At 32.6% G+C, this 22,490-nt stretch overlaps 1 protein-coding gene across 1 annotated transcript in view; it reads left to right on the forward strand.

The window, feature by feature from the left end:
* Positions 1–21,657, forward strand: part of LOC115876117 (craniofacial development protein 2-like) — a 47,798-nt gene extending 26,141 nt beyond the window's left edge. Inside the window, exons 2-3 of the mRNA XM_030891808.1 lie at positions 20,966–21,132; positions 21,191–21,657. Of these exons, the coding sequence (XP_030747668.1) occupies positions 20,966–21,132; positions 21,191–21,657 (634 nt within the window). The remainder of the gene's footprint in view (positions 1–20,965; positions 21,133–21,190) is intronic.
* The last annotated feature ends 833 nt before the right edge of the window (positions 21,658–22,490 follow it).

A 22,490-nucleotide genomic window follows, 5' to 3' on the forward strand; every position in this document is an offset into this window, starting at 1 on the left:
TAAGAAAGGCGGTCGCCAGAAGAACCGCTCCTTCCCATAACTGCTATTTTACCAACGAGATCTGACTATTTATACCCACGAAGTTGCACGAAAGAGTTTTGATTGCATTGGTTACAACTTCTTACAACTTCTTACAACTTCTTCAACGTTACAACGCCATATCCAAACTACTTCCGTTTAAATCCCGAATAACGGGAAATTCAAATTAACATAATGAAAAGGAATACAAAAATTTTCAAAAATGGAAGCAATTAAAAAACGTGCGAGAAGAAATAAAGTTTTTAACCTATCCTCGCTATTAAAGTATCATTTAATCTACCCTTGTGGTTAAAGTACTATCTTATCTTCTATTTTTGATAGATATAAGACAATTTTAACAGTTGCTATGGAGAAAAATATTTTATTGGTATATGTAGAGAGGCAATGTGCATAATTTAAAATTATTTTGAAAAGTAAAGTGTGTGTCAGAAATAAGATCCATACCAAAGTTATAAGTTTTCTTATGGAATACCCTGTATTTTTTTAATTTTTGCATTCTGGGGCATAGAATGGGGCATTTATTCTAAGGGTTTAATATGTTTAAATGCTTTGTGGTTTCTGAGATATTTAAATATGCATGCTATTGAAGCGAGAAAAGTAAACTTTACTAAAAAAACTTTATTGCTTTTAAATGTTAAATGTATACAGGGGTATAAAAAATTGCTGGTCTATTTTAAATAATTATTTTACATAAAAACTTCGTTATTTCAAATACAACACTATGTATTTTTTAAACTGAGTCGAAACAAATTTAAATGCTTTTTCAAACTATATTAGGGTTTCCTATACCTATCTGGCTCAGATTTTGAATAAAAAGCGATTTTTCAATAAAATGGCAGTTAAGATGGCTTGTGTCGCCATGGCAGTTTGCTAGTGACAGTTAGTAGCTACACCGATAAAAAAGATAGACTTGAACTAAAGTCGTCATCGTTCTTGAAAAAAAAATTTAGTGGCAAGAGAATTTATTTTAGCGCAAAAGAAAATATTTTGCCTGAAGAAAAACTCTCTTAACTCAAGAAAACTGGTTCTCTTGAAAAATTCGAAAATTTCTCTTGAATCTATTTTTATTCAACCAAGTGCAAGTTACTTTGTTTTAAGATAATAACAAAAATACGCTAGAAAGTACTTCATTCAAGAAACATGGCCATTTTTTCAATAGCTAAATACTCTTTAGATGAAAAATAATAACGACACGCAAAGACGATGACGAAGAACGGTATATACAATCAGTCGGCAGTCCGATCAGTCGTACGTCGCATTTCATAGGTCGCATCATAGTACGAACGGGCTTTGTTGCTTGGAATTTTCCAGTTGGAATTTTGCGTAATTTGCTTTTTAAACGCATATCGTGTAACAAATTAGTGATCTTTATTAACATTCATTTGTCATTTTTTTATGGACAAATTTTAGGATATGTGGATTCTTTAAAGGAGTTTCTGAAAAAATGGAAATTAGAGCATTTATTTGCTATAGGGAAATTGGAACAACTTTCGTTGCACGTCATCAATGACACCATGTGTCGTCTTACGGAGTTTGCTGGTGATCGTATTATGATGTGCAACGAAAGTTATTTTAATTTCCCTATACAGGGTGTCCCAGAAATAAGTGCAAATATTTTAACTGGTAGTATAGTTCAACCCCAGAAACACGCCTATGAGGTTTTTTGCGAAAAAAATGTTTCGAAAATTCGGAATTTTTTGAAAATTTTTTTGGAAATTTATTTAGTTTTTAGTTAAAAAACATATTTTCTTGATAATATGGCAACATAGGTAGTAGATTAAATTTGCAAGAAAGAAAATCCAGAAAAGATCCAGTGGTTCTCAAAATTTTTGGAAAAAAATTATTTTTTTGGAAATTTTCAAAGTAAAATAATTCCGTTATTTTGGACTTAGTGAAAAACGATAGAGAGAAAATATGTTTCTTTTATCGAGATCTACCACCCCTTAAAATATTTGCACTTATTTCTGGGACACCCTGTATATTATTTGAAGGTAAGAGACATTTACTTAATGCACCTGTTCAGATAATGCATGCGTGACTATAGATAGAATAAGAATATAGGTATATCGATTTTTTTATGCAATAATTACAAAAATTTTAGAATTTCAAGTCGTCGCGTCGTAAAAAATTCAAAATGTGACCAAAGCTTATAATTTTAATAATTTGTTTGCTTTACTTTGATTAATTGTGATGTAACATTTTTTTGTAATTTGTAGAGTGATGAACCATCCCAAAAAATACCAAGGAGTGTAGAAGCAGAAATAACTACTATCGAGGAAAATAATATCACTTTACTTACTACAGACCAGGGAAACCTAAATTTATCAGAAAATAATATACCTCGTAATATGCCTGTATATGATGTATAGAGTTCTCTTAGATCAAAATAAATTTTAGTTGACTCAATGGTATTCGCTATTGGTTTAAGAAAAGTGTCTCTTTAATCAAGAAATGTCCCTTTTCAATCAATTTTTGCATGAATCAAAGAGATTATTGTTCTTGTAGCAAGAACTTCTTTGCATATTAATTTTGGGTCAAGAATGAAATACTTTGGACAGATAGATTCTTCTATTCTCTAAAGTAATTTTTTAAAGCTAATGAAAAGATAGTTAATGCTTTGGGTAAAGAAACGTCGTTCTTGGCCCTATTGAAAAGCGCCAATCTTTTGGGTTAAAGTCATATTCATTTCGACTGAGAGATCCTTTTTTTCAGTGTATTTTTAAAATCAACATTAGTTTATGGACTTTATTTAATTTTATAACAGTTTTATTATATTATTCATAAGTAGTGACTCCATTAGATATGCAGTCTTAAGTACTTAATATTATTATACCATATAGGTATAAGTGTCACTAGAAAATTGCTATGGCGATACCATAGACTTAAAATATACCAGCTATCTTGATTACCATTTTATTGAAAAATCGCTTTTTATTCAAAATCTGAGCCAGGTAGGTATAGGAAACTAATATAGTTTGTAAGAGCATTTAAATCTGCTTTGACATATTTTAAAAAATACATAGTGTTGCATTTGAAATAACGAAGTTTTTATGTAAAATATAGATTTAAAATAGACCTGCAATTTTTGATACCCCTGTATAAACTTAAGGAAGTACTGGGAGAATTGTCAGATCAGGGGCTTGGAACACCCTCAAAAAGGAAATACCACTTCTGCAACTCCCAATGGACGATATGCCAAGAACGTACAACTTTGACAAACATGTCAATGTAGTATTGAGCAATAAGAAGGATTGGAAGAGCGAAACGCTTGCCCAGCAGTTAAAAGACCATACCATAACTTGGTATACTGATGCTTCCAAAACCAATACGGGAACAGGGATCGGAGTGTTTGGGCCGAGAGCTAATTACTCCGAACCAATGGGCACTTACCCTAGTATCCTACAGGCAGAAATCTACGCTATCGAGAGATGCGTACAACTTATCTTAGATAGGAACTATCGGAAACAAGAAATAGCCATCTTATCTGATAGTCAAGCAGCGTTAAAGGCGATCAACTCAGTCTCAATCAATTCGAAATTGGTCAAAGAATACATAGAGAAGCTGAATAAATTAGGCAAAGAAAACAAAGTCCTCCTACACTGGGTGCCTGCTCACCAAGGGATAAAAGGCAATGAAAAAGCAAATAATCTAGGTAGAAAAGGAGCGAACACTCCACTAACTGGACCAGAACCGTTCTGCTTTCCAAGTGGTAACCAACTCAAGGAGGAACTCAAGAACTTGGAAGATTCCATCCGCAACCTGGAATGGAAATCTTGCAATGGTCTAGGACACTCGAAGAAGTTTCTGAGGGCTTATGATCAATAAAAATCACAGATCTTCCTAGGTCTGAGTAAGAACAATCTTCGGATTGTCACGGGGTTTTAACAGGACACTGTCTCCTCAATGAACACCTCAGTAGATTGAAACTAAGAAGAAACGGCGAATGCAGATTCTGTGGGGAAGATGGTGAAACACCAGTACACCTCATCACTGAGTGCGCCGAGACGACAACCATTCGTGCCATGAATTTTGGTACGACTGATATTGGAGATGGAGAACTACCCTCTATAAAACCGTCCCAGATAATGGCTTTTGTCAAAGCCCTGGGACTGTATGATGAGTTATGATTCAAGAAAGGGGGACACAATGGATCTGCAAGGTCGAAGTGATTAACCCCCCTCCCACTCATTCTAAATTCTAAAAAATTCTAAATAAACTTAAGGAAGCAATTTTTCAGTAAAGTTTATTTCTCTACCTTTAAACTCAGCACAAGAATTAATTCTGAAAAGTAATGTACGGGGTGTTGATAAACTTTTTTATTTTAGCATGCATATTGAAATATATTTAAATATATCAAAAACCAAAGGTTTTAAACATATTAAACTCTTATAATAAATGCCTTATTTTATATACACCTCTGGCGATTTCTATAGAAGAAAACTCGCAAACCAGACTTCATTATTGTCACTTTCCAACAAATATCGAGTGTTCTCATTAGTTAAGTTCCATCAAAGGTCGGAGTTCGAAATGAACTGGTCAACAATAGTTAATTTATTTAAATTAACCAATTTAAACGGCATAAACTGCGGAAATATAATATTTAATCATCAATTAACAGTACTACCAGTATTTAAACACCATTAAAACAAAACTACTCTGTTTTAATAATTGGTGTTGAGTTGGAACGTGTTACCTATTTATGCGTTACTTCCATAAACTTATGCACACTTCTTTGATCATGTTACAACTTAGTTTTATTAAAAATAGATTGACAGTTTGTTTAAATTTTTATCTTTAATATACAGGGTGGCGCCTCTCATACGACGCGGAGGCTCCAAAGAGAACGGTAGTTTATGTCTGAGTTTATATCGAAACTATATTATATTAATTGATTTTCGGATTTTAGGAAAAAAATAAAAGTAAGTTTTATTAAACAAGCATATATGTATGCCTAAAATGTAAGGTTTTTGACATATTTCATATTTTGTGGAAATGAAAAAAATAAAATTTAAATTTCAATAACAACCACCTAAATTGTAATTGTATAGACCGATGTACAACCCTGTATAGACCGATATTTAGTTAAAATAACCTTTGTTTATTAAACCAAATTAAAATTTGACTCGAAAAGCTATACAGGGTGAGACAAAATAATATTGAACATTGGTCACTTTTAAGTTACTCTTTTATTTTAAAGGGAACACCCAGTATATCTAGGAAAATATTTGTTTGAGGTTGGGTTAGGTATTTTGAAGAGACATGAATTCTCTATTGAATATAGGAATAATATATTGGGTGTTCCATTTAAAATAAAAAAGTAACTTGCTTTTATAGGTTAGGTTAGGTTGTACACCAATGTTCAATATTAATTTTGTCCCACCCTGTATAACTTTTAGTGTCAAGTTATTAATTTGATTTAAAGTACAACAGTTATTTTATCTACATATTAGGCTATATATCGGGTAAATTTCAATTTAGATAGCTTGTGTTGAAATTTAATTTTTTTTTACATTCTATGTTTTTGATGGGATAGACCAAAGGCATCTAAATAAAGGGAGACAATTTACATTTTATCGCGAGCACGAACCTTGTTCCGCAAAAATCGATGATGACGTTATCATTGTTATTATTGTTATTAATGTTTTTTGGGTACCTATAGAAACGTTAAACTAAATATTTGTATAGATATATAACTTTAATTAATATACATAGATTGTGCCAGGATTATACCTTTGAAATTATTTTTAGTTTTCTAATTAAATTATATTAGGGAAATTATAATGACAACTAGCAGCATTTACTACGAAATTGTCGAAATCTGTAGGAATTACACTGACATTTGACGTTTTCATTTGTTTTCATTCAACTTATATTTGACAGCGCGCGGTTGTGAGTAGAGTTTTCTGCGGTAATTGAAAGTTTTTGTAGTTTTTGAGCAACTTTCTAATAATTATTAGTGTTTATTGCAAAGAAAATTATTTAAAGTAGTTTTTAAGTATCTACGATGGTTCGCCAATGCATAGTTTGTAAAAAGGTGGACTATTCTAACCCGGAATTGATATTTCGACAGTAAGTGTCATTACATTTTTTTTTAACTTTAGTCATGCTTACAGTAGCGTATTTAGATACTTTTAGTTATAAGTAGATTATTACAAAGATACGTATATTTTCTTATTTGTTGGCGCTTTCGATTGTGAAATTAGAGTTGCTCTCAGTTAGACCTCAGGCAAAACTAGTTATAATAGAAAATTGGTGTGAGGCAATCACAATCAATTTTTGATAAAAAAAACATCACGCCACTGATAGAGTTAAATGACAGAAAGATAGACGAAAATCAACCGTGTTGTCATATTTATGTACCCATCTCTTTTTAACTGATTCTAAAAAATCGAGTTTTATGAATGGAGTGCATGGTCTGTCTACCCATTTAGATTAGATGTCTTTGTGATAGACTTTACATACTTAAAACTGGTAATTAAATTAAACCATTTAACTGTATTTCCGAAGTTATCCTATGTTATTTGCCGGGTAATCGAACTGTCCTCGACCGAAACCGACTAGAATAATTAATTAACATTTTCCACAGGCAGGCTGGCCGCAGTCAGTGTCGAATATCCAGAATTATAAGCGCGGAGAGTAAATAGACGCTTCCAATATGATAATTGGACATATCCGGACGATAGATATAATGCAGTAACACATGTGTGGGTATAATCTAGCGGTAATTTATTTAAAAAATGCCCGTTGGTGCGAGCGGCACGTACAATCTTCAATCTATATACCTAATTGTTAACGAGACAAAGTGTTATGGTCAATGGCTTGTTATTACGTTGCTTCTTTTGTTTTGGAATTTATGATGAGAAACACTTAAATACACTCAAATTTTGATGTATTTTAAAGTTTTATATAGTTTGTTCTAGTAGGACGGTTTTGATAATTTTTAAGCAACATATGTAGGTTAAGTTATATAGTTATTTTATTTAACCTGGAATTATGTGTTATATATCGTATATATCCTCTTATATATCTTATTAAACCTTATTTAAACCTGGATGACTCCATCTGTCTGTAACCTGAAATGGGAATCCTCCAAAAAAAATTAAAGGTTCATTTCTCCAAGGGTATGAATCTCCAATGTTTTAATACTAAATATTTACTCAGGATTATTTATTGATCAGATATTGTGTTGCAATAATTAAAATTGTATTATTTTATACAGAATGTCCAAAAATATATATTAAATAGGTAATTACTATAGCTTTAAACGGCAATAACTTGTTTAATTTAAATGGAGCACCCTGTATATTTTACTCGAATCAGATGCACAATTTAATTGTCTATCAAATTGTATTATACCATCTTTTACCTTTTATATCTTCAAATTTTCGTAGAAAATGCATTTTTTTTCTAATTTAGACTTCATTTATCACTATACCCATGGAATATTGACATTTTAGATATTTTAAAGCAATATATGTACAAAATGTACAGTGTACAGGTGGTTAAAATAATAATATTGCAAGCCCATTTGTTTACAAAAAGAAAACTATTTAAATCTTTTTAAAAAATTATACCAATTATTACTAATTATTAATAGACCACGTACCATTATTTCCGCCCAAAAATTAGTTAATTATATACTTAATTGTTTTAATTAATAAATTATTCTAAATAAATGTGGATTTGACTCAGAAATCAATACAATAATAAGTTATGAAAATGAACGTCTCTGTTATAAATAAGCATTCGTCAAAAACTGAAATAACATTTATAAGGTCGTGTTACTTTTTACCACACTGTCTAATACATATACAAAATTCAGTTTTTTAGTATATGGAGTAATTATTATTAATCAACGTAAACTATTAATCAACGTCATTTAATGTAGTTTGAATACTGGGATCATATTAATTGGTCCCCTGTAACAAAAAATATGTAAACAGTTTTTTTTATCTTTTAATGAAATAAGCTAACTATATTGACAATATTAGGTACTCTTTGAAGATTTGTTACGTCTTTAAAAATAATCTAAAATGTCAATACTCCATGGGTATAGTGGTAAATGAGGTTTAAATTATAAAAAATGCATTTTCTACGAAAATTTTAAGAGATAGGTAAAAAATGGTACAATACAGTTTGATAGACAATTAAATTGTGTATCTGATTCTCGTAAAATATACAGTGTTCCATTTAAATTGAACAAGTTATTGCGGTTTAAAACTAGTAATTATTTAATATACATTTTTAGACACTCTGTACAAGGTAGTATTTTATTTATTATTGCAACACAATATCTGATCAATAAATAAACTTCAGTAAATATTTAATATTAAAAACTTCTATACCCTTGGAGAAATGAAGTTTTAAAATTTTTGCTGCAATTTAAAAATATTTCAGAAACGGTAAGGTTTGAGTGTGATAAACCTTAATTAAATTTACCTTTATTTCAATCGTAGAATCTAAAAATAGAATAATATACAGGGCGTTCCATTTAAAAACATACAACTATAATATTTTTTATTTATTTGGGATACTCTGTATCTTGTAAAAATATGTTTAAATTGTTGCTCTAATAGTCCTTCAACGAACCCAAAACTTACAACTTGTAAAAATCTAATCGTTTAGCTACAATACTCCGTGTCACATTCCATGTGGTGAACAACCCTGTTTATTGCCTGTGATATTGAGTTTAACTCAAGAAAGGGGGACACATTAAATCTATAAGATCACGGTGATAACTTCCTCCTTTCATACAATCTACAATGGACATTATTTCTTCTAATACTTTTTATTCTTATAATCCTTCCATCCGCTCCATTTAGTAAAAAACGAGCATATAATGTAAAATAAACAATTTCATTAACGCATCTGACATATGCGCGAACAAATATTCGTCCATCATCAGTTCAGCTAAAGCCCCCGATCGAATTAATGACAGCAAAAACTAGAGAGATAAATTAAAAATTCGCTCATCCGGCGCTCCGAAGCTTTAAGTCAAACAATGATGGAACGAACACAAACGAATATAACACACGAGTAATTAAAAACACTTTAAAAGCGATACCAATTAACGCGGGGATCGCATTACGACCAATTACATCAATGTAAATGATCAGGAAAAATATATGGAAGCGCTATTAATATTACTTGGTGCATTTTAACTGTAATTAACAGCGTTTATTAATGATATCCTAATAAAAGTTAAAAGTTTGTTCACACGAGAGAACGCTGACTCAGCCGTCCGGCGCGAGTTTTTGAATAGTAGTCACAAATTCTGGTCGAATTAGACCAAACGGTTTAGTTAAAATTTAGAGAAAGAATCGAAAAACTTAGAGAGTAGACGATTGCATATATTAATCGGTTTAAAACGTTCTACGTCTTCCGATGCAATCTCTCCATGCCTGTGTGTCTCTCCATGCATGCACTGTCTCCGAGAACTCTTCCCTCCATAAATTTGTCAATCTCTTCCTGCCAACTTCTTCTCGGTCTACCCGGTTTTCTTCTTCCTGCAGGTTTCCAGTTTATGATTTGTTTTGGGATTCTTATTTCTGCCATTCTTTGGACACCGGACACGCCCGTACCATATGAGTTGTCTGTTCTTTATTTCGTTCACTATTGTATGTTTAACTTCCATAATTTCTCTTATGCTAACTCATCATACAGTTTTAAGGCTTTGACAAACGCCAGTGTCTGAGACGGTTTTACAGAGGTTAGTTCACCATCTCCAATATCAGTCGTACCAAGGTTTATGGCAGGAATTGTTGTCGTCTTGGCGCACTCAGTAATGAATTGTTCAGGTGTTTCCCCAGACAGAATCTGCATTCTCAGCTGAAATCTAGGTGTTCGTTGAGGAGACAGTGTCCTGTTACTAACACGGTGACAATTCGAATATTGTTTTTACTTAAATCAAGGAAACTCTTTAATTTTTTTTCTGAGAAATTTCTTCGAGTGCCTTATAGACCGTTGGATGATTTCCATTCCAGGTTACGGATGGAGTCTTCCAAGATCTAGAGTTTTAAACATTTTCTTTTAAAGAGGTTCCAAGCTCCTGAGCTAACAATTCTCCCAGTACGAGTCCGTCAATGATTATAATTATTGTCGCATTGGCATATATCGACCAATGACAATGTGCAGTGGTGTTAGGTCTAGAATGACCTCCATTGCTGCTATTGGGCAGGTTCTCATGGCTCCTTTGATGCAGACACATGCCAGGCTCTGCATTTTTGGTCTTGCTCTCATGGTATACATCCAGCGCAACATATTAGGGGCGCAGTCTCATCTATTTACCGCCAGGCCATTGTGGCTTTGCTGGAAATGTTCTTATTATACCTGTTCCGCAGAAGTTTACTGTCCAGGATTATTCTGAGATATTTGACTTCCTCTGATGGGGCAGTATTTCTTTTCAGATTCTTCAGACTTCGCTTTCAAGTGACTATAATACGCATTACCGCGGTTTTGTCTGAGTTGATGCTCACCTGCGAGTCCTGCACCGTCACTCAGTGATGCGGAGCTCTCATTGATTAATATCACTTAGCCTTATATATTTTATTCTCGCTAGAGTTAATTTGTCTAATAGTTCATCCATTACCAAGCTCCACAGTAAGGGGGAGGATACTCAACCTTGTGGAGTTCCTTGCGTTGTTTGATTTGCATTTTTCGACAAATAGAGTTATAAATACATTCGTAGAGAATTAAATATTCTTTCCAACTCTTATACCGAGTGGTACATCGTCGTTCGAAATACAGGAAACCCCATGCAAAATCTGAACTATCCAAAAACTGTCCCTAGCTTTACTTTTATGCCTAGGGCTTAAAATTACTCTTTTATTTTGTCAATCACGTCGCAAAAGCTAATACTTGAATATGTTTGTTGAAATGTTGAAAAATTGATAATTGTTCCTGCTCTGTAATTTTTTTCTTGAAAAAATCTAAAGTGCTTGGACTAAAATACGCCAGACAAGACTCGGGTATCCCTCGAGAATCTGCTGAAAAGTCGCGTAATTTTTGTGGATGGATGTTTTTTGGTTTTTAAACATTCTTAGAAATATTACTTCGTTTCTATGAAATTTGAACTTAGTAGAGTTGTAGGAGATAGGAGATATTAGTATATTAATAGAATGTTTAAAATTAATCATATAGGGAGAGAAAAAATCCCACTGGTACAAATTGGGAAACTATACAGAACTACTGTTTATTACGAAAGCGTAGAGCTGCCATCGCAACAATGAAATATAATTTTAGCAAAATTTACACTTTTTCTGTAAATTTACAGATTTTCTGTAAATTTACACTTTTTCTGTAAATTTACATTTTTTCTGTAAATTGCATGCGAAATTTACTACCCAGCAGAATGACGTCTCGGCATCGACCTGCTCGTTACTCACTAGTTACAAGTGAGCATTGTTCTCCGCTGATTAAGTTGCTATTGTGCCTAAGTAGTACAGATATTCATCAGAGATTATGGACGAATACATTAAAACCTACTTTCATATCGGATTAAGTCACAAAGAAATTTTGACATGTCTGCTAGAGGATGGTTATGCCTTAAGTTTACATCATTTGCAGACGACAGTTTACGTCATCCCAGAGGTGGGGGCCATCAGATCCTCTTGCAAACAGTAATGCATCGGAAAGGGTGAAAATACTTTCCGGGTCGATTAAAAGCATATTAGAAAACATATTAAACAAAAAAATGCCATACTATTATATCACACACATTCGAAATTTAATACATAATCCCTAAAATAAGGGATCACCCGATTTTCTGTACTATGTTAGACCCAGGTTCAGTATAGACGATGAGGAATAATTCTTCAAGTATTTTTGAAGAGAGTGTGGTTTCAGAACAAAATATATCTTTGAATATACTGGGATATTGCTTAATCTTTTCATATAGTCCGCATGTCTTCAATCCTTCAATTAATTGCCGCAGTGGTTCCCTAATTCTGTCTTTACTAGTAAAGACTTTTGTGAATAAACTGGCGTAGAACAGAATTCGATGGGAACTACTCGTAGAATAACGCACCACTGTTGCCACTAGCATAAATTAACAGAAATTACCATGCATAAATTAACAGAAAAAGTGTAAATTTACAGAAAATCTGTAAATTTACAGGAAAGTGTAAATTTACAGAAAATCTGTAAATTTACAGAAAATCTGTAAATTTACAGAAAAAGTGTAAATTTTGCTAAAAATATTTTTCAATGTTGCGATGGCAGCTCTACCCTTTCGTAGTTTATGCACCATCATTAAAAATAACAAAATAAACTATTTTTTTTAGAGATTTAGTGGTCTTTTTAGAATTGAGGTGGCGTACAACTATGTGAAATGTAAGGAACTGTTCTTTGGTTTGAGAAAAATGTATACTTCATCAACCACCACCTCACCTGGAATGGGAATCCTGCAACGGTCGAAAATACTCGAAGCAATTTCTCAGGATCTACGACTGAGAAAAATCTAAGATTTTCCTTAATTTAAGTAAGAACAATCTTCGGAATGTCAAGTGGTTTTTAACAGGACACTCTCTGTCCTCAATGAACACCTCAGTAGTTTGAAGCTAAGAAACACCGGCGAATGCAGATTCTGTGGGGAAAATAGGGAAGCACCAGAACACCTCATCACTGAGTGCACCGAGACGACAACCATTCGTTCCATAAACTGTGGTACGACTGATATCGGAGATGAAGAACTAAATACCGTCTCAGATATTGGCTTTTATCAAAGCCCTGGGACTGTATGATCAGTTTTAACTGAAGAAAGGGGGACAATAGATATGTAAAGTCGCGGAGATTAACCCCCCTCCCACTCATTCTACATTCTACAGCATCTCATCAAGCTATATAAAATCACTTACCATAAGTCATCAAAATAGAAGAACATTTAAAGTCTAGATATTTCACAAATTGAATTAATTATTATTAATTTTCAATTTATTTCTTATTTTCACTGCCTATGTAATTTATGCATATATTTTTGGCACCAATTTTTCTGAAGAAGCTCTATTATTCTTTTCGCCACCCCTTATAATTAAATTTGATAATTTAGCACTCGGCTGGTCGTTGTTTTTTATTTTTATTTGTTCGCCAAATGAAAGAGATCCCGCAGGGGTAGTATGACTTTTTTTGTCATGTTTCTTTGGGGAGTGATACCCCGGAAGTGGAATGATAACTCGGGCTCATCTAGTGCCAATATGAGAGAGACATTATGGAATAATGTACAAATATTAACTGGTTATATGATTAGTTTTCTCGAGTCGACCTGTATAACGATTTTATAAGTTTGTTAGTTTTTTTATTAGAAGATTTCTTAGAAGGGTCAGTCATTCCTGAACAAAAATAGCCGGAACTGTTAATAGATTATTATTGCGAAATTTACCTCTGCAAGATTGATTTATTTTAAGTTTTAGCATAATACGAAGTACCCTTTTTTTCGTATAAACAATTTGTCAATATCATTATAACTACTATAGAATATTATATTGTATTTAATGTTACTTTCAACAATTGCATGATACACTGAAAAAAATATACTAATTATACAACAATGTAGTAACACAGTAATGTAGACACATTATGGAATTTTTAACAATAAAACTTTTAGTCATCATATATCAAAATCATATATTTTTGCATATTTTTATAAAAAAATTAAATTTTGCAAAACGGTTTATTGTTTAGTGTTTATTAAGTTTTGTGAGTTTAAAACTTTTTACAATAATGTAGTAAAATAATATGCCTCTAGACATATTCACAAAAGTTGTGTGAATTTACCACAATATCATAGTATAATGAAACTAGTAGCTTTACTCCTTGTCAAATCCTTTGTTCTTTTTCTGCCACTTTATATGACCTTGTTCTCGCGTCCCGTGACCACTGACGTAGCTGTATAGTCGTGGTTTATAACTTGGCAAAGTATAGTCGTGGCACTCGCCATAGTTTCACAGAGATGTATTTAGGAAAATATGAGTTCACAATAAAATAAAATAAAAAAAATTGATCATCGTGTAAAAATTTGCTTCAAAACAGAATGTTCGTGTAACAACATAAGTACATTTCGTGTAACAATTAACAATTCTTCTGTATCTGAAAACCTTCTGATAGGAAGAAATTCGGAAAAAATATATAATGACATATTTTTATATTATTATCTATTTCAAAGATTTTCTACAACTCTTTTTAAATTTAGAACAAGTTTAATTTTACGAACATTAATGTGTTTGTTTTGTAGTAATATATTGGTTAGGTGATTTTCATTGGATAACTAATACATTAAACAACACATTGCACTAAATAATAAAATAACATATTTAAATTTCAATAATTGCAAATAAACATTACAGAAATCTCAAAAGAGAAAAGGAGCAAGAACAATGAGTAATAGCATCACTACTTTCTCGCGTAATATAAGAACAACTTTTTAGTTATTGTTACCGAGTCCCGAAGGTACCGAAAGAACTGGGAATTAATAATTTCTAGTCCCGGTTCTTTGATATCTTAAAAAACCGGGAATTTCCGGTTCTGAACCATAGTTACCATATTATCAAGAAATTATGTTTTTTAACTAAACACTAAAAAAAATTCCAATTTTTTTGCAAAATTGCATAGAAATTCCTCATATTTTTTGGGTCAAAATATACTACCCCTAAAAATATTTACACTTATTTAAGACTCACCCTGTATAGGGCGATTCTGTCAATCTAACTATCGACGATTTTGTCAATCCGTCTCTGTTCTGGGACGCAACGCTCGAACCTCGCAGGTCGACGGACGGAACTCAACTGAAACGCTCTGCAATCTGCCGATATTCGACAGATTGTAAAAACTGGCAGAAAATATTTGGGAGAGTGCAACTATTCTTTTCCTTCTACTATGATAATATATTTAGTTAAAAGCGACGCGACGTCACGTGACTTCTTGCGAAGCTGATGCGAATTAAGTAATCGATTGAAAAAGTAGTTAGAGGAAAGCGAAAAATATTTTTCTAAGTAGTTTTTTGAACAGGTGGGAGTGTCAGTGCGTGGGTGATTAGTGTTTTTATATAATTAAAAGGTAAGTATACCATATTAATTATATTTATATGTAGGTTCTGTAAATATAAATCCAACTCTCTTTGAAAATACAATCTCGATTTATTATAATTATTTTCATCTTAATTTTAACGATTTCTTAATGTAAACATAATTGTTCCATGATCTCTCCACATCAACTCTATATCTATCTCTAAATATCATTTATTCTTTCAAATAGTGTTTCAAACGACAAATTTAATAGAGGCCCGAGTAGACTCTATACATCCATAGTCTCTAAGTTGGTACTGTTTCGATTAGATACCTTTTTCTTGCATGTTTGTATCTAATGGCAATTTTTTTCATGTTTTGGTTAGGCGCAAAATTCCAGTAAGGTTCTTCTAGACAAGAAGAGATGGCAAAAGTATCTCACATACATAACTTCTGTTTTGTGACTTTTTATTAACCTTTATAATAAATACTACAATTATGAAAGGTGTTTTATTAAATTTATTAATATTTACTAACGATTTGTGAATTTACTAAAGTAATTGTAATTGACTATTACAAATAATTTATAAATTCACTGTAATAAAATGTTTTTATTTGTTGTTACTATATAGTAACAGTACAAGAAGTTGGCGATTTTAAAAGATAAATTTGAATAAGTACATTTACCATGAGATACTTATTTTTTAAATAAATTCACATAGAATATTGGTAAATATAAAGATATCTATAACATATTTATATACATGCCACAAATTAGTGTAAGTAGAATTGTAAAACTAATGAACAAATGGTAAATTTACTACAATAATCTGTGGCAAGAAATAACCCTCAATCTGCCTCAATATTGTTATTAATTTCACAATATTTTTTTCAGTGTATAAATATACTTTTTTTTAAACCAGTAGGCTGTGAGTTGACTGTGAAATTTTTATTATGATATTTATATGACACATCCAAGAAAAACTTCTGTATAACAACAATAAAAAAACAACAATAAAAAAATCACATCTGCTCCATTCGTTTTTGGTAGTCACTGCATTTGGTGGTTAAACTGATCGCATTAACGCCCAAACAATACAATAACACCTACGTTATTTTATGTTAAATAAAAACGCCCCCACACGTCATCGAAGTTAACAACGAGCCGCTGCTCTAAGGGGGATTGCAGCCCCTCTGTACACGTACATGCGCCCTCTATTAGGCCGACCGAGCAGTTATAGGGGGTGCCTGGCTGCTGCCGGCACCGTGCACTTGACCTACAGAGCAGAAAAGTAGGTCAGGCGGGGTCGAAAAACTCAGTCAGAGGGCAAGAGCCACTGTTTCTCTGTTGGGCCAGTGGTAGGTCCTCGATAAGTGCACGTGGGTACGGAAATACCCCGTAATTTAATGAGCCTTTTTGAGAGACAAAAAAATTAATTTAAATGTTATCATTCTTCCATTAACTCGATTTATCCACAATTCTCAGGTCTTGTACGATAATTTTCTATGCAGAAAAGGGAACAAGAATACTTCTAATGATATTTTCAAACAAAAAAAGTGCGGATTATCTATAAATAACCCCAAAATATGGAATATCATTTTTGTTTGTGTTAAATAATATCTATCAAATTGAAGGATTTGAAGGACATATTCGAAAAAGTGACATACAATCGTGTTTCAATATATATATAACAATTTGTTTCTGTAATCTGTAGATTTTCTGTTTCCTCATTAGCCTCTAAATTTTGTGGAATACCAACCAAAATATACAGTTTTATGCAAATGCCTAATAATAGCTTCGTTCCAGCCGGACCGAGAACCGATCCTGGGACGGTAATTTTTAGTCGCCCACTTATTTGAAAAGTTTGATCGTTTCTCAAGATTAACAAATGAATTGACTAATAGGAAATTACCGTTCTAGGGTGGTTCTCTCTTCCGGTTGGAACAAACATATTTTTAACGCCCCGTAAATTTTATTTAAGAAGATAAGAAATTTTGAGCCTAACCGACAATTCGTGTAGTCTGTTTTTGTTCATAATTTATCGTGATTATCAATGAAAATACGCATGAAACTTTACTTTCTAACACACCACCAGAAGATATTGGTATATATTGGTTTATTATAATGATTTTCTTGGCTTCAAATCGAATGTTTTTTTGGTGTTTCCGTGTTAGTGTTTTTTGGGGCGATCTTTACTACTTTTCATCTCGCTAGATCGTTTGTCACGGCCTTGAATTTTTACTCCCAGCGCGCGTAAAGTTTCACTTCAAAAATAAATTTAAAATCGTTGAGTGAAATAAAGATCCCATCAGAATCATAGAATGTAAAAAAATACCAACTCTCGCAACGCAATGTTGTGAGATCAATGTAAAACCAAGTCAGTTGAATTGAATCAAGATTTTTCAGCTGGAATAATAAATTATAATACAATATTAATACCTTCTGAAGATATCAAAATTATTGCTTTTTATTTTTATTTTTAGAATTTTCACAAATTATACTTCCTAACACTTTTAGTTTATTGTTATACGTCTATTTGTTATACTAGTTGTTTACGATATTCTGCGATGGTGGCAGCACCGGCAGATAATGCACCAAGTCTATCATTTGTTAGACATCTTTATCAATATTAGACATCTTTATTTCTGTAATAATTATAATTATTTGGCAAAAAAAGTGTACTCCACAGAGTAATATACCGGGTGTTGCATCGTCGGACGGGGCCTAGGAAATCACATGTAAATTTTAATGGGGTCAATTATTGACTTCCCTAATTATTTTAGAGAATAATTCTATTTAAGTTTATTGAAGAGCACTAAATCCACATTCAAAAGAATAACTTTAGATATTTTTGATTAGCTCGTTTACGAGTTATCGCCGATTTCTTTTTAAATATTTCTCCTTTCTTATGGCCCTGTATTTACTTATGAGCACCAGTCAAGGTAAAAGATAACTGTCAAATGAAGTTGTCATTTCAGAAATTTTCCTATTTAGTGCTTTATTATTATTGAAAACTCATTCCTACATCGGAAATCTTAAAAATGTATTTATAAATACAAATTAATATGAATTGAAGTAAAATAAAGTAATACATTACAAGGTTAATTATAGTACTATTACAATATTCAATAACTTATTAATTTAGGTACTATTAAATTGTTAGAACTTTAGGATTTAAGCAGATGTTCAAATATTCCTCCATCGACTGCTAGACAATAACCTAGGCGATCATAAAATTCTCTTCTTACATTCGCTAGTTGGTAAATTGAAATTCTATTGCATTCGGCAGAAATTTTTTAACTCGTCTAGATTTGGGTATTTTTTATCCTTGTATATCCTGTTTTTTAAATGGCCCCAGAGAAACAAATCATTTGGCGAAATATCAGGAGACCTTGCTGGCCAATTTACTGTATGATTTAGACCAATAACGTTTCCGTTAAAACTATTGCCTAAATATTCCCGAACAGCCAGGGTACTATATGCCGGGCAGCCATCCATTTGGTACCAAACTTCCTGATTTTCCCTAGCGGCATCATGTAAAGCAGGTAAAATATGATTTTCGAGTAGTTCCAAATAATATTCTGCATTTAAATTTCGCGTAAGAAATAATGGCTCGATAATATTGGGTCCTTGTAGAATATCCCTGTCCAAACATTTACTTTCTGTGGATATTGCGTCCTTGTTTCGACAAACCTGTGTTGGTTTTCTTTGTTCCAATATCGATAATTTTGAACATTGGGCTCATTATTTAAGGTAAACGTGCATTCGTCAGTGAAACATATGTTTATAAAAAATTCCCTATCCGTGTTTGCTCTTTCCATCATATCAAAACAAAACGTCTGCCGCCGTATTTCGTCCCCATCACGTAGCTCTTGGTGCTTTTCATATTTGAAGGAAAAGTATTTATGTCGTTTCAAAATTCGAAACGCTGTAGTGTGATCTATTCATATTTCATCCTCAAGTTTCCTTGTGCTGATCTTTCCATCGTTCTCTTCCACGCACAATAAAACTTCCAAGTCGTATCATTTCTTGTATCTTCTCTTTCTTCCTGCCTTGCTTCACATCTGAAGTTATTTATTAGGGTACCTTTGGTCTCAAATCTCTGAATATTCCTTGCGATTGTAGATTTTCCAGGTATCGGTCTATTCGGATACAGAGCAGCAAACATGTCCGACACCTTTTGATAACTATTTCCTTGATAATACCATTTAATCATCAATACTTTTTCTTCGGTAGTGTAATTCATGGCTTATATTTTCGATGTAGGTATGAGTTTTTAATAATAATAATAAAGCACTAAATAGATAAATTTCTGAAATGACAACTTCATTTGACAGTGATATTTTACCTTGACTGGTGCTCAATTGACCCCATTAAAATTTACATGGGATTTCCTATGTCCCGCTCGACGATGCAACACCCGGTATATTTCATATCAATTAAACTTTTAGTTACGTAATCGAGCGCATGCATTTTAAATTCATTGTTGCCAACCATGGACACATTCAGCGCCGTACTGACCAAATGGAATTTAAATTTCGCGCTGGGGATTCAGGTGGTAGCTCTGCTGCAAAAAATGCCATGCTCCTGACATTGTACTCGTTTTGATACCTTAGTTTTGTATTACAAGTTTTTGGTTTAAATAAATAATGTTATGCTACTTTAAGCTTGAAAATGTTTACTAGTAGACCTTGCAGTCGAACATTGTTCTTTTTAGAACCTCTTTTAGTGCGAAGTGTACAAGATCAAAAAACTCATTGGATCTTTATTAGAATATTTTGAACGGGAAAGCGGTAGTAATAGCCCTTTATGTCCCTTAGGTGCTGTTAAGAAGGTGAGTTTTGTTAATGTAAATAATAACTGTTTATATATTTATAATTAGTTTATTTTTGTGTCCTAAAATATTTTGATTAAAAGAAAATATATAACAGTGGGCAACGGTGTGCCGGTGAAGCTTAATCACCTGACTAAAACTATTTGGAATGAACTGTACTAATAAACTCCTGTATGCAAACAAGCAAATAAGGATTCGATTGTTATTTCTAAAATAATCTAAAATTTAAATAAGGATTTTAATAAACAACATTTCGATTTATGTCGGACTGGTCTCGCGAGAAATCATCTAACCGTATTATATAATAAAATCCGGGGAAATAACTTCTAGTCAACGCGTTTTGTTTATTTTCCGCTTGACTTATTCGCTCCAAAATAGAACCCTCGTCTGTGGCCGATGATGGACAAAAGCAGTGGCAGCGCCTGGTTTAATAATATGGTAGTGCAAAACGAAATTAACCCTTTATGTGCTATCAAATCGTCAATAAAAGGTTGCAAATTAGACAATTTTATTTTATTAAAAAATGAATATCCAAAATTTGTTGTCTTTAAATATTGTATGCTCATGTCCAGTCGGACTGGGCCAGAGGGGTCCTCAAGCCTAGGGTAATGTTACATGAGACACTCTGAGTCGATAATGTCTAAATTAAAAATGAAAGTTCCAATCTGTCAATTATACGAGGGAAAAAAATGTTTATATTTTAGTGAAAGTTTGAAATACCCTGTGGAATATGTTAAGACAGCAATGAATTTAAATTATTTCATCATCTCGGTACACCCTTTCTCGTTTTCTCGATAGTTTAAATTTGGTTCATCTCAATCGCTTTATTTTTGTTGGATATATCCGCTTTTGAAGAACACGCTAACATTTTTTTCGTAATTTTTACATTAAAACCATGTGTTATTTGCTTTTGATTCTAGTTGACAGACCTATATAATGAAATAACTATATGATCTATGTATTAAATAACAACCAAGCCAACTCTGACGCCGTTCTTTGTTTAATCATATAATATTATATTAAAATATTTAATGATAGAAAATCCGCATTTTTAACGTACTGTACCCAAAATCCAATTGCAACCTTTAATACTAGAACTCTACTTTCTGAAGAAAGTTTTACCGAAATGGAAAAGGAATTGGAAAAGATAAGATGGGATATTGTCGGAATGAGCGAAGTCAGGAGACGAGGTGAAAGTCTCGAGACCCTAAAATCTGGTCATTTGTTTTACTATAATGGAGAACAACAGCAGTCAATAGGAGGTGTGGGTTTTTTTCATAAATAAGAGGTTAGCAGAAAGCCTGAAAATCATCCATTCAGTATCCACTAGAGGAATATACGCCATTTTTAAAATAAACACTAGATACAACCTAAAAGTAGTTCAAGTTTACGCTCCAACAACAGAACATACAGACGAGGAGATTGAGACTTTTTATGATGATTTATGTACAGCTATCTCAAATAACCATACACATTTCACTGTCGTATGCAGTGACTTTAATGCCAAATTGGGAACGAAATTAGATCCATCAGAAACTCCCTTAGGCAACTTTGGAAGCCCAGGACGAAATGATCGTGGTGACATTCTTTTAAATTTCCTATTAGAGAAAAACTTGTTTCAAATGAACAGTTTCTTCCACAAGAAACCCCATTGCAGATGGACATGGAAAAGCCCAGATGGCAGAACGAAAAACGAAATCGATTACTTTATCACTGACAAAAGGTACATATTTAGTGATGTAACGGTCCTTAAAAATTTGCAAAATCAAGTGACCATCGAATGGTGAGAGCCACAATTATATTAAACGCCAATTACGAACGGCACAAAATGATAAGGAAAAAACAAAGTAAGACATGGACACACTAAATAAGGAAATATCAAGAGAAATCAGAAAAGACTGCATCAAGAGAAATCAGAAAGCACAGAAACGAAAAAATTGTTAAAACTATCGAGGATAATAAGAGCTTGAAAATAATGAGACGCAAGCTCACTAATGGAAAAAAAGAAATCGTCAAACTCAAGGACAAAAATGGTAATATAACATCTAATAGAGAACATTTATTACAGATTGTGGAAACATTCTATGAAACACTATACACCAACCATTCTACTCTAGACTCGAGGAAGTACCTACAAGGAAAGGTTCAAAATCAGGGTTCTGAGGATGTTCCGGAAATCTCTGTAAGTGAAATTTACAATGCTCTAAAAAAGATGAAGAACAATAAAGCTCCGGGGGATGATGGTGTCGTCACAGAAGCGATAAAGATGGGAGGAACAGTATTAATGACCAATATTCAACGGCTGTTCAATCTCTGTCTGGAAAATCAAAATATCTCTACAAAGTGGAATAACTCAATAATTATCCTCTTACATATAAAAGGAGACATAGCAGACCCGGAAAATTACAGACCAATTAGTCTTCTTAACCATCTTTATAAACTATATACCCGAATTATAATAAATAGACTAGAGGAAAAATTGGACTTCTACCAACCTAAAGAGCAAGCTGGTTTCCGTTCCGAATTTGGTACCAACGATCATCTGCAGTGTTTAAAAACCTTAATAGAAAAAACCATCGAATACAATCGTCCCCTAGCACTGATATTTGTCGATTTTAAA

Source organism: Sitophilus oryzae, unplaced genomic scaffold (genome assembly GCF_002938485.1).
Source record: "Sitophilus oryzae breed Bouriz unplaced genomic scaffold, Soryzae_2.0 scaffold_1398_pilon_pilon, whole genome shotgun sequence".
NCBI classification, from domain to species: domain Eukaryota; kingdom Metazoa; phylum Arthropoda; class Insecta; order Coleoptera; family Curculionidae; genus Sitophilus; species Sitophilus oryzae.